The sequence below is a fragment of the Lepeophtheirus salmonis genome, chromosome 1 (assembly GCF_016086655.4).
Source record: "Lepeophtheirus salmonis chromosome 1, UVic_Lsal_1.4, whole genome shotgun sequence".
Lineage (NCBI taxonomy): Eukaryota > Metazoa > Arthropoda > Copepoda > Siphonostomatoida > Caligidae > Lepeophtheirus > Lepeophtheirus salmonis.
The window spans coordinates 29,383,430-29,394,743 of NC_052131.2; the positions used below are offsets into that span (position 1 = coordinate 29,383,430).

Genomic DNA, 11,314 nt, shown 5'->3' on the forward strand with positions numbered 1-11,314 from the left:
AATTCGAATCACTTTTGAGATTTTTGATGATCGATTGATAAAACGCAGAAGACTTTATGTTTGGACTGTAGATATTAATGACATTAAAAATTGACGATTTGGAAGTTACCCTTAACCAGTGCCAATCACTTTTGGAAGAAGAATTCTTGATACATTGTGATTTCCTTAAAGATTTGGAAACGAATTTGAATATACCCCGACTAAGGTTGTTTCCAGTATAGTGATGAGAGTAATTTGTTGGAATACATAAGGAACAAAAATAGGTCAAGATGACACGACTATTAAACGTACGTCCTGTAGACAAATAATATCAGGTTTCATGTTTAAAATTTCCTTCATGACGAGATTTACGTTCTCTTCCAACTGTGGTAATCGGTGAAAGGATTTTGTTCATGCTCATGTTTCTTTTGATATCATATTGCTCTGATGTTCGTGAATATTGCTTCATAGCCAACTTTGAAAAAATACTATTATTTTGCAGAGCTGGATACATCAAGATATTAAAAATTTAATGTAATAATAACTGATCCGAAATTAGTCCTGATTTTTTAAAATTTTTGGGAGAGTCCTCGTATTAGGAGATAACTCTGTGTTGCAAGCAGTCCTTTTAGAGATCAATCCAGATCTAGTCCTGCAAGACATTATAACCTCATCCATGATAGGTGGTTTTGCAGGCTTTTTTGGTCTATTCAATTTATCATTTGTCACTCCTTCCATTTTTGAACTTATTAATTGTGAAGTTTTTTAAATTCACTCTTCGGACTTGAAGCCAACTTGTTTTCAATAGAAGTGAGAGGTACATATCTTCTATAAACATTCCATGTTCTTGGGGTTGATCCTTATTGGCTTCGTTCCTCTTGATAAATGTAGCCTTATCTATATTACAGACTTCAGATAGATTACTTAATAGGAACTCCTTTTCAGACTATAGGATTCACTACTGTTATCAAGACGACGTAGATCTTTACCAAGCTCTTCGCAAACAACATGATTCGTGAAATATTATATCTTTCCGACATTTTTCAGTTCTTACTTTCATTGATCATAATATACATGCCGTTTCATCTGTTCATCGAACAACTTCTTGCAAAATGGCCACCTTGATAACATCTAGCGTAGTATTTACCTTGACCTAGATACGAGACCCTTGTAATCAATCCCTTTATAGGAAGAAAACCTGGGATATCAATTTTGGGGTTCACCTTTACAAGATAGTTCCCATTCATCAAGTCTTCCTTCTTGAAAAAAACATTCTTCTTTAACAGGGCCCATGACCTCTCCAAATTCTTTGAAAGTCTCAATAGCATCTTCAACTCTGCTATCCTCGAGTGGAGAGTGAATTGTAATTTATTTTTCATAGATAATTTGGTTCCCATGTTTGTCTCTTCGTAGAGCTTTCTGACCTCTAGCAGCTGCCTTTATACCATTAATGTCTCCATTTAGTTTTCTGATAACAAATTTGTCTTTCACATGCACAAATGGGATTCCTATATCTATATCTTTCTTCAAATCAAATAAAATAAAATTTATATAACCTAGGCATATGTGCTCTCTCTATATATATTACCTTGTTCTAACTTAAGGATACCAAAAATAGTATCATCTACCTCTAAATTGGAAGGTCTTACGCGTTTATAATTGCTTAGAGTTTACCGCCCTAGATATATCTAACCCTTGGTGAAGTACTTAATACTTTAGTAAAAAAACGTTAGACTTAAAATGTAATACTTGTGTGTGTTGCTAGTATGATTAACATTGCACGTCGTACTCATATCCCTTGTTCCTTTGGCCCTTGATCAACAATATAACATTTGTTTATATAAATACATATATTTAAGATGTACAAAAACCATAGCGGGTGAATACTTAAGTCAAACGTTTGTAACACTTAAGTACATTCTCAAAAGTATTTAGGACTCAGTACTTAAGTATTATGTATATGTTCTTTTTACTATAAGCAGTTTTGAGCGTTATGCCCTCTCCTCAGGGAATTAAAACAGACTCCAAATGATCTTGCCTGAACTTGAACTTGGTGTTGGAGAAACAGGCACTGGATATTTTTCATAATGAGGAATTATTCTAAAACCGATATCAAATTTGGATATACTACAGTATATCTGCTGCTTTTGTCATGCAAAAAATACAGTCAAAGCTGTGGTTTGCAGGCTCTCTCCATGTCATAGGTTATGCAAAATAGGGATGACAACATAGTGAGATTTTTGACGCAGGATCTACAACATACTTGAGTAGCCCTGTTTTTATCCAGATCTCTAACTTTAATACCAAAATAATATTTGTAACATGTTTGATAAATGATGTAAAACGTCATTTCTGGTCATGGAATGTCAATTCACCACAAATAAAATAAAAGTTGTAAGTCTTGTTTAAGCAGTTTCATTTCTAGTTGAATATGTATTTTACAGAAATTATACGAAATTCTTCTTCACCGATATATAAGCCAAGCGCCATTTTTGAAATTTTGAATTTATCATAATTTAAAAAATGGCAACATTTGCTTTTAGGGTTATAAGTAAATTGCATATGTACAATATTTTCACCATGATACAAGGTTTTTTGTATTTTTTTCGGTAGGGCATGATAGTATAATGATAAAAGTATAGAAAAACTAAAGTGAATTTTGTGCACAAATGTGTATATGACATGTTCCTTGACCACAAAATTCATATTATAATCATATAAATATGCCGTCCAACACAAATATAAGTAGATATTATTGTTACTTGGCCATTTATAATATTCATGTCAGACTGAATTATCTAACTATGTTGATCATTGGTAATCTGAAAGGGACAAGGTATCGTATAACTATCGTATTTGATATATTTTAACCTCTGGTTAATTGGAATATTAAAAACAATTGTTGAGAGTAACTTTTTTCTAAGACAGACACAAAGTTTTATTTTATAAACCACTTTACAATTAAGCAACATTAAGTTCAATAATTCGGATTATAACAACTTTCACTAATTTATGGACGTAGATGCTAACTAGGATATATAAGCAGATCAAACAAATTCACACCTTTTGAATGAAATGCATCGAAAAATGATTACCAATAAATTCAAGACAACGAAATATTGAGAGGATAAACCCTCGAGGGAAAAATTATTAAGTATGATATATATATTTTAAAAATAGTTTTAGTATTTCTCAGCATTGGGCCTTAAAATATATTCACATAATGACCTTATCTTCAACACAAATCACTTACAAAAGTTTTGAACCTTTAAAAAAAAGTATAGTCTTGTTCTGAAGGTTGCGAAGCTAACAGATAAAAAATAAATCTATATTTGGAATCAAGGGATCACACTCTATTAAATTGAGTACATATTACTCTAGTGCTTTAAAAAAAAGTGTGATTTTGTTGGATAATGTAATTTAAGTTGAAATTTAATTCAATGCTTTACTCTTTCAATTGCCCTGGAATCCATATTTACTTTTAACCATTGATTCAGCTACAGATACCATTACACCACTGTCACATGTATGTAGGTATTATAGTCTTGAAGTAATTTCTATGGACATTCAACTCATCGATGATTGATTCATTCAGTACAAATTATTTTTTAGATTTATCGTCGAAATCGACTTTTCTTTTAGACACATTCACACTCATGCATAGTGGCCTCTATTACTACATCTTGCGCCTTCGACACTTTTTCCAGGGCAAAATTTCCCATTCTTATGAGGAAATTTGAAAGCACACTCTCTACACAATCTTTTTTGCCTGTTGTTCCACTATCTCCAACGGCTTTGAGTTTAACTTTTCGATATATATTGACTGCACTTAACTTTGTATTTACTTTAACCCCCCTTGCATATTAAATCATTTAGACTATTCAAATTATTCTTTAGCGTTTCTACTATTCTCCGATCATAAATCCTTCACATATTTTATTTCCAGGGGTGCAAAACACGATTCCCATACACTCTATGTATTACGTTTCTAAAGACTTAGCAAGTCTGAAAGTGTTTATTACAATTCTAAGCAATGAAAACTGTCAATAGTTGTACAGATATAAATTACGTTACATTACATTGACGTTAACACCCTTTCATACTAAATCATTTAGATTATTCTTTGTCATTTCTACTGTTCTCCATTAATAAATCCTTCATATCTTTTATTTGCAGCATCAAATTATCTTAATTATGCTTTTCTAAACTTTGATCACTCTGATCTCCATATTAGACGACGTTCATGAATGGGTTCGAAATTACCCTTCAGTCATTAAGTATAATTTTTGAATACAGTTTTGTTAGTACAAAAGAAAACAAAGGGACCAGATAGTTGAAATTGTGCTTGCGAGTACGCACAACACAATTCCCATAAACCCTATATATCACTTGTATAAAGACTTAGCAAGTCTGAAAATATGTATTACAATTCTAAGCAATGAAAACTATCAATCATAAATACATTACAACTATATTTTTGAATTATCAAAAGATTTTTATTGTTTATTAATATGTTAAATTAAAATTTAAAAAGTTAAAAAAATGCTTCTCAACGAAAATCTAAAAACACACACACCATTTCAGTTTATAAGAAAAAAAGTTTGTTCACTCGTGTAATCAAAAACTGGTAATATTTTCTTGAATCCAGTCATTTACAATTTTAACATTAGCTTGATTCATGTACCATTCTTTCCTTTTAATATTGATTTCAAGTTTAGAAAAATAAGATTTTGTCTTCATGAATTCGGCAACCTGAAGTTAGACACACAATGAAGAATGCAAATCAAGTATGGATATAGCTGAATAATAGTTAGCAAATACTTACCTCTTCAAAACGCGTTATATTATCGGAGAGTTCCAAGACGTTATACACTGATTCTCCTACCGACAAGAATATAAAAATATCACCCCTAAAAATAAATAAAAAAACGTTGTATTAAGTTCAACTTGAAATAAATTAATTACTAATGAATAACCTAATTTTTTTAATCTATTATTTACAAGGAATTTTCATAAGAAAAAGGGGGATTTTTTTAAATACCCTTTATTTATAAAAGTCTAAAATTTTTATTATATAATAAATTTGCAAAAATAAATATTATAAAAAATTATGAATTTTTTATATAAAGATATTTTAATCTTGTTAATATTTTATAAAATTATCCAAATGAAAGGATTTTATATAATATATACAGCTAAATATAGAATAAGTTAAAGGTATTTATGGTTTTTTATAGGTATAGATTATGGTGAGCATAATATTATTGTTGGATACGGATACAGAAGTTCTGAAAATAATGGTAGTTGATTTAATACAGTATTTACTATGAACGTAAAGTATAAAGTAATACATTTAAAAAGTACACAAGTCACGCCCATTTTGAACTTGATGTGTCTTATTACATCCAGGGGAAACAGTTTTATGATGTATATTAGATATGTAATTCTAACCCTCTGTAATTGACCAATAGTTATAATTTCCCAAAAAGAGGCAAAATGCCAGATATAGGAAGCCTTCACTAAATATTTTGAAATTGTTATAATTGAAAGTTTAGTATTATTTAAATTATGAATTTAAAAAAAACTCTTGTTTACATTTTATTATATTATCAAAATAATTTTTTTTTAATTGAAAAGAAAAAAATGTCAAAAATCCTAAGATTCGACTAATAAGCAAATCCCTAAAGTTAATTAATAATTGTTGGAAATTGTTTACAGCTTAAAAAGGGGTCATTCAAGTTCAACCATTTAACGTTTTAAACCTAACAAAGGTAAACAAAAACATAGATATTAACGACTGATAACAACTAAACAACCATAATATATGTATCATCTTTTCAATTGTGTAAGGAAATGTAAATATTTTAACAATCTACATGCAATAATTTAAAAAAATGTTATAGCTTATGATAATCACGTAAAATTTACTTACCATGTCAAAATCTGATCAAATTCAACTTTCACAAAATCAATAAATGCAAATCTTCCGATTTGAGTTTCACAGACTTTCTCATAAACGATGTCTGCCATGGAATTAAATGTCTGGTTTTCTCGAGTCATATTCAAATACCTTAAAAATAGAATTAATATAGAATATCCTGAATATATTAGTGATCTGGTAATATGAATACTTCTCAATGATTGATACATTCTTTGAGCAGGCTAAACTTGCTATAAGTTCATTTGGGTAATTAGTAACTTCATATTGACTAGCAACAAAATCCCATACAGATTCATTCCCCTCTTGAATTGCTGTACAAACTAGAGCTTCAAAAATGTCCTCACTTGTTTTTAAAACAAACGAATTAAGATTAATCAATTAAAAATTTGAAAAAATATACTTTGGAACTTTATTAACATCTTTCATCCACTCCTCAACTGCTTTGATGGACATATTTATACATTTTGGATTGCCAAACTTGCAGGACCATTGAGTAGAAAGCTGCCACAATTTTTTTTGCAAAAAATTCTTTGAATTTGAATATTCCTTTTGATATTTATCAAACAATTTTTGAGTTATACTTCGTAAGTAAATCTAAAAATTAAAATGATATAGAGTATAAGTACCTCGTTCAAAGGAATGATGCTTGTATACAGGATGTATCAATGATTCTACCTTAAGATATAATACAAAATGATTAATCTTATGATGTTGCGTGGTACAAGACTAGCTTTTTATCCAATCCCAAGCTCGGCAGCCAAAAAGGAAATAAAAAGTTTGAAAAAGGATATGGTAGCTAACATTTTTTAATTTTCTATTTGCCAATTGAATATTATTATTTAGAGAAAAGTTCATATTATAATAAATATTGAATTGATAATTTGATCATTGACTGAGTATAAAGTAACATTTATTCTAAACGAAACACATGATTTATTTAAATAAATATAAAATAAAAATCCTATGAAATACCTTTTTTGAGTTCATAATATGTAGTCATCTCATGAAAACAGAGAAAAGGAAATAAACTACATCTTTTGACGTTACATTACCATTTTCCATGTGAAGCTTTCATTTTTGTGTAGCCTTCAAAGAATTACTTTGTGCATACGATTCAGAAAAGGAATTCATGGAGGTTGGGTAGTTAGTTACTGTTTAAAGTTTATATTTTTATAATAATTTAAAATAATTCAACGTCCCTAGCAGAAAATAGGTTTCGACACTATTTTATTGGGACAAATATTGATTACTTGGTCTTTGTTTCGCCACTTTGATTCAAGGTTAAATTTTACCTACCTTTATTTTGTCTTGAATTTCAATTCTAAATATTTTTGATGTGATGTCTGATAGTCTTTTAAAGAATGTTAACCAAATCAATGGTTCATCTTCATTTAGCAAGTATGTAGTTATTTTAAAGGGGACTAAGTAACTGGTGTACCCTGCAATAGCCAGACTAAATGAGTCATCTATCAATTGGGCTCTGTTATATTTATATATTCTTGTGAAGTTACTACGTAGATAAAGTGTAATTCGGTTCCAATTTTCGTCATTGTAGTTAATTCGATAGTATCCTTAAATAGTAGTGAATACAAACGAATAAAATGTATTAAAATATCATTGATTAATTATCGTACCTGTTTGATTAATGTTGAAAATCACTGGGTATAAACAATGGGGACTATTAGTTAAATCCATATCATGATATGTTTGATTCAATTTAGTATCATTTAGCCAAATTAGTCTGCTTGTTCCATTATCGTGTTTGTTTCTGATATTATATTTTAATGGAACCCACCATACATTTTCACTTCTGTCATCACTCGAAAAGTCATAAGAAAAACTATTCTATTGGCAAAAAAATAATTTGTGATTTAAAGAGATGAACTAAAGTTTCAAACCTGAGAGATCTGAATAGAGCCTTTTTCGAAATTTGGAGACACTGTAATGACTGGATATCCTACTTGAGTAATCCATGGTCCCATCAAAACCTTGAATGTTAAATTTTGCGGAATAACATGTTCTTTAGAAGATACGACCTCCTGTATTTCTCTCCAAAAAATATCTTCATCAATATTTTTCAAATTACTAGGATTAGTTAGAAATATTTTTAAAATGTATATATTAAATTAATATTTAACGAGTAAAATTGAGAAAAAAATGTCCATAAATTTTGTATATAGTCTAAGAGCAGAGTCCACAAATCGAAATTAGACTCACTACTTTTGTATTAGATTTTGGAAAACCTTTTGAAGTTCCTTCTCTCCAATGATACCACTTAACATTCTCATGATTACAGCACCTTTATCATAAGTTATACGATGATACATATGTATGATGTCTCTGTTATTCATTATATTTCCCTTAACCGATTTAGGTGAGTCAGTAGAATCCATTCTCATAGCTTCTTGAAAAACAAAGAACACAAATCTATCCCATGAAACAAACTCTGATGAAGCCAAATAGGATAAATAAGTTGTGGTCCCTTCTTTAAGCCATAAATCATCCCACCACGATGGAGTTATAATACCACCTATTTTACACAATCAATTTTTAAATAACATGAATAAACTTTAAACAATACCCATCCACTGATGAGTAACCTCATGTGCAATGATTACTACAATTTCATCCTTTGAATATAAAGAACGAATTGATTTCACATTTTCTTCTATGAACAAGTATTTCGATAGGAAAGTTGTAAGACCCCAATTTTCCAATGCACCAGCTCTTGTTAGTCCAGGGACTGCAATCAAATCCTTAAATCAACAGAATGAATAGTTTAGATCTGGTTATCTCTGGGATCTTTTCGGAAATTTCACCTTCAAAATTGAAATTCCCTACTAGCCATTCTATCAATTCATGTGTTAACTAACCTCTTTAGGTATTGGCAGAGTAGTTCCAAAGTATTCAACTAAATATTCATACAAAGTTGGACTGACTTTCTTTGCCCAACATGTTTTTAACTTGTCTTCTTCGGAACTCCAAATTCTTAATTCTAAAGAATCATTAGTGGGAATTCTTTCATTGGTGTAATTTGTAATGACAAATGCCACCAAATACGAGCTCATTAATGGAGTGGACTCGAAAATGTCTAAGACAAAATCTGAAGAATTTCTAATCGAAAGAATAATTATAATTTAGTATATGTGTGCATATAAATTAAAGCTATAAAAACTGTACTCAGATGTAATTGTTTGACTGATTGGCATATTTGAAATGGAGGTCATATTTTTGGGACGACGAAGTGTTATATTGAATACGGCCTTAAAGCTTGGCTCATCAAAGCAAGGAAAGACAGTTCGAGCGTATATTGGTTCCATTTGTGTGTAGTAAACTCCGCTGAAAGGGAGGAAATACAATCAAAAATTAGGAATTGTTGACAGAAGTTACCATTAACTAGATATCTTTAGATAAGGATCGTTCTCTTTTGTTGTACCTTATTATTTAGAGACAGCTATATGATATTGTATTTACGAAATTGGAGTGATTTTAAAAATCACACCTGACAGAGTGTCAAAAAATATGATAACTTTAAGGGTCGACATATCTGGTGATAGATATTAATAAAATGTATAAACTGTGTCTAGTGCTCTTTGCTCACTGATATGTAACAATTTTTAAAAACAGAAGGAATAGAAAATAAGGATATTTATAATTTTTTCTTCATGTGGTTTACCCATATTTCGTGTGTGTACACGTCTAAGTGCCTACCTATATAGGCAATGCCTATTTATATAGTGATATTGGGAGAAGAGTTGCTCTCCCAAAATATCAATTAAATTTTTATATACAACTAGACGTGTAGACGCACGATAGATGTGGTAAACCAGGATATGCTTTTTTTTTTAATTTACGCTCTTTGCAATTTAGCCAATATTCATATCCATATTTAAAAACTTCCTTTTAAAAAAGCACAAAGAAAAAGGGAACACTCTATACTAAATGACGTCAACACCCATAGATTTCAAATTGTCACTTTGTCATCAAAACGTGATAACTTATTTTATCATTAGTACAAAAATATATTTATCTTTTAAAACTTTTTTTTTGCCAAATTTCACAACTGGCATTCCTTGTCCCGAATATATTGGATTGTTTTGAGCTATAAAAATAGGGGCACTTACAAAATATTTTTCTAAAAAAAAAGGATTTGAAATTAGATTTAAAAAAAAGAAAAGTTCTTGCAAATTTATTCTTGTGTTACTGACCCTGGTCATAGCCCTGACTATATTTTCACATGGAGCCTACAATATTTTTAATAAGTAAAATTTTAGTAAATTTCCAAATTACTTTTACATTGTTAAGGATTACATATGAAGTATTACTTAGCATATAAAAATCCTGGAGTATTTCCATATTCGTTATTTACTGTTGTTATATCCCTTGTTCCTATAGTTATATCAAAGTCGTAGTCGTAGTCGTCGTTATCACTTATTCCTGTTTCATTTTTTCTGTTATAATTATTTCTGGTTCATATATTGTTTTAGTAGTGTAATTTATCGTCAGAATGTACACTGATCCTTTCCTCAGATTTTCTGATATATGAATAATAACTAAGTCTGAACCAGCTTGTCCGTATGATACATTTGCAATGTTTATGATATTTCCCGATATTTTTTCCATAATCTTCATATGAATAATGTTAATCCTTTTGGCATGCAATGTAATATTTTTAGACCCTTCCATAACGCACTCAACTTCAATTTTAATGACTCCAGAAAGTGTGTTGGATTCTTCATATTGTGGACTGAGTTTAACATCATAGCTTGTAGGTTTTACATGATGGGGTAATCGGAAATCTAGAGCCTTTAAAAGTAATCAAAATATATAAAAAAATGAATTATACGTATTTGAGGAATAGCGAGATATTGGTAATTTTTAATTTCTAACTAGTTTTATAGAGCTGTGTTATAGCTCTTTTGTGGAATAACCTCCTAAGCTGTGACTAATCTTCTAAATTTACAATCTAGGAGATCTTTTTCCCATAAGTTATAGGATGCATTCAAAAAATATATTTATTCTAAAAAAATATAATAGTTAAGGGTAATTTAAGACTTATATGTAATTAAATAGATCCATTTGCGCCTCATTGATGGGGTTAACAAAATTGCCAGCATTCAAATTGATTTTATATCTAAAGTACAAATAACAATGTTATAAAATTGTTTTCAAAATGTGCATATTGTTTTAAACTTTGCAAAAATAACTAAATCTCAATTCTACACACTAAAAAACCAATGAAAGGTGTAAATTATGCGAATAAATAGCCCTGCACTCTAGACCGATTGAAGGATACTAAATAGTAAAATTTGTTTAACGCAATCAGGGAAGGGAAACTGAAAAAGTGACCGCTTAGTGCTAATGACCTCTTAAACCAGATTACCTATTTAGTTA

General features: G+C 29.8%; 1 protein-coding gene across 1 annotated transcript; it reads right to left on the reverse strand.

The window, feature by feature from the left end:
• Window positions 1–5,828: 5,828 nt before the first annotated feature.
• Window positions 5,829–10,543, reverse strand: LOC121127199 (aminopeptidase N-like). The gene is made up of 12 exons (XM_040722539.2): window positions 10,434–10,543; window positions 10,246–10,386; window positions 9,101–9,259; window positions 8,794–9,034; window positions 8,502–8,676; window positions 8,138–8,450; window positions 7,819–8,005; window positions 7,555–7,765; window positions 7,217–7,491; window positions 6,321–6,514; window positions 6,111–6,263; window positions 5,829–6,049 (listed from the first exon to the last, which is right to left on the reverse strand). Exons 1-12 carry the CDS (start codon window positions 10,541–10,543, stop codon window positions 5,908–5,910), a joined length of 2,301 nt encoding a protein of 766 aa, XP_040578473.2. The 3' UTR covers window positions 5,829–5,907.
• Window positions 10,544–11,314: the final 771 nt, after the last annotated feature.

Coding starts and splice junctions, on each gene's coding strand:
- LOC121127199 (XM_040722539.2), bottom strand. CDS start 10,543: ATGGAAAAAATATCGGGAAATATCATAAACATTGCAAATGTATCATAC. Junction 8,677..8,793: donor CTCTGCCAATACCTAAAGAG/GTTAGTTAACAC, acceptor TGTTGATTTAAG/GATTTGATTGCAGTCCCTGG. Junction 8,451..8,501: donor GGTTACTCATCAGTGGATGG/GTATTGTTTAAA, acceptor TGTGTAAAATAG/GTGGTATTATAACTCCATCG.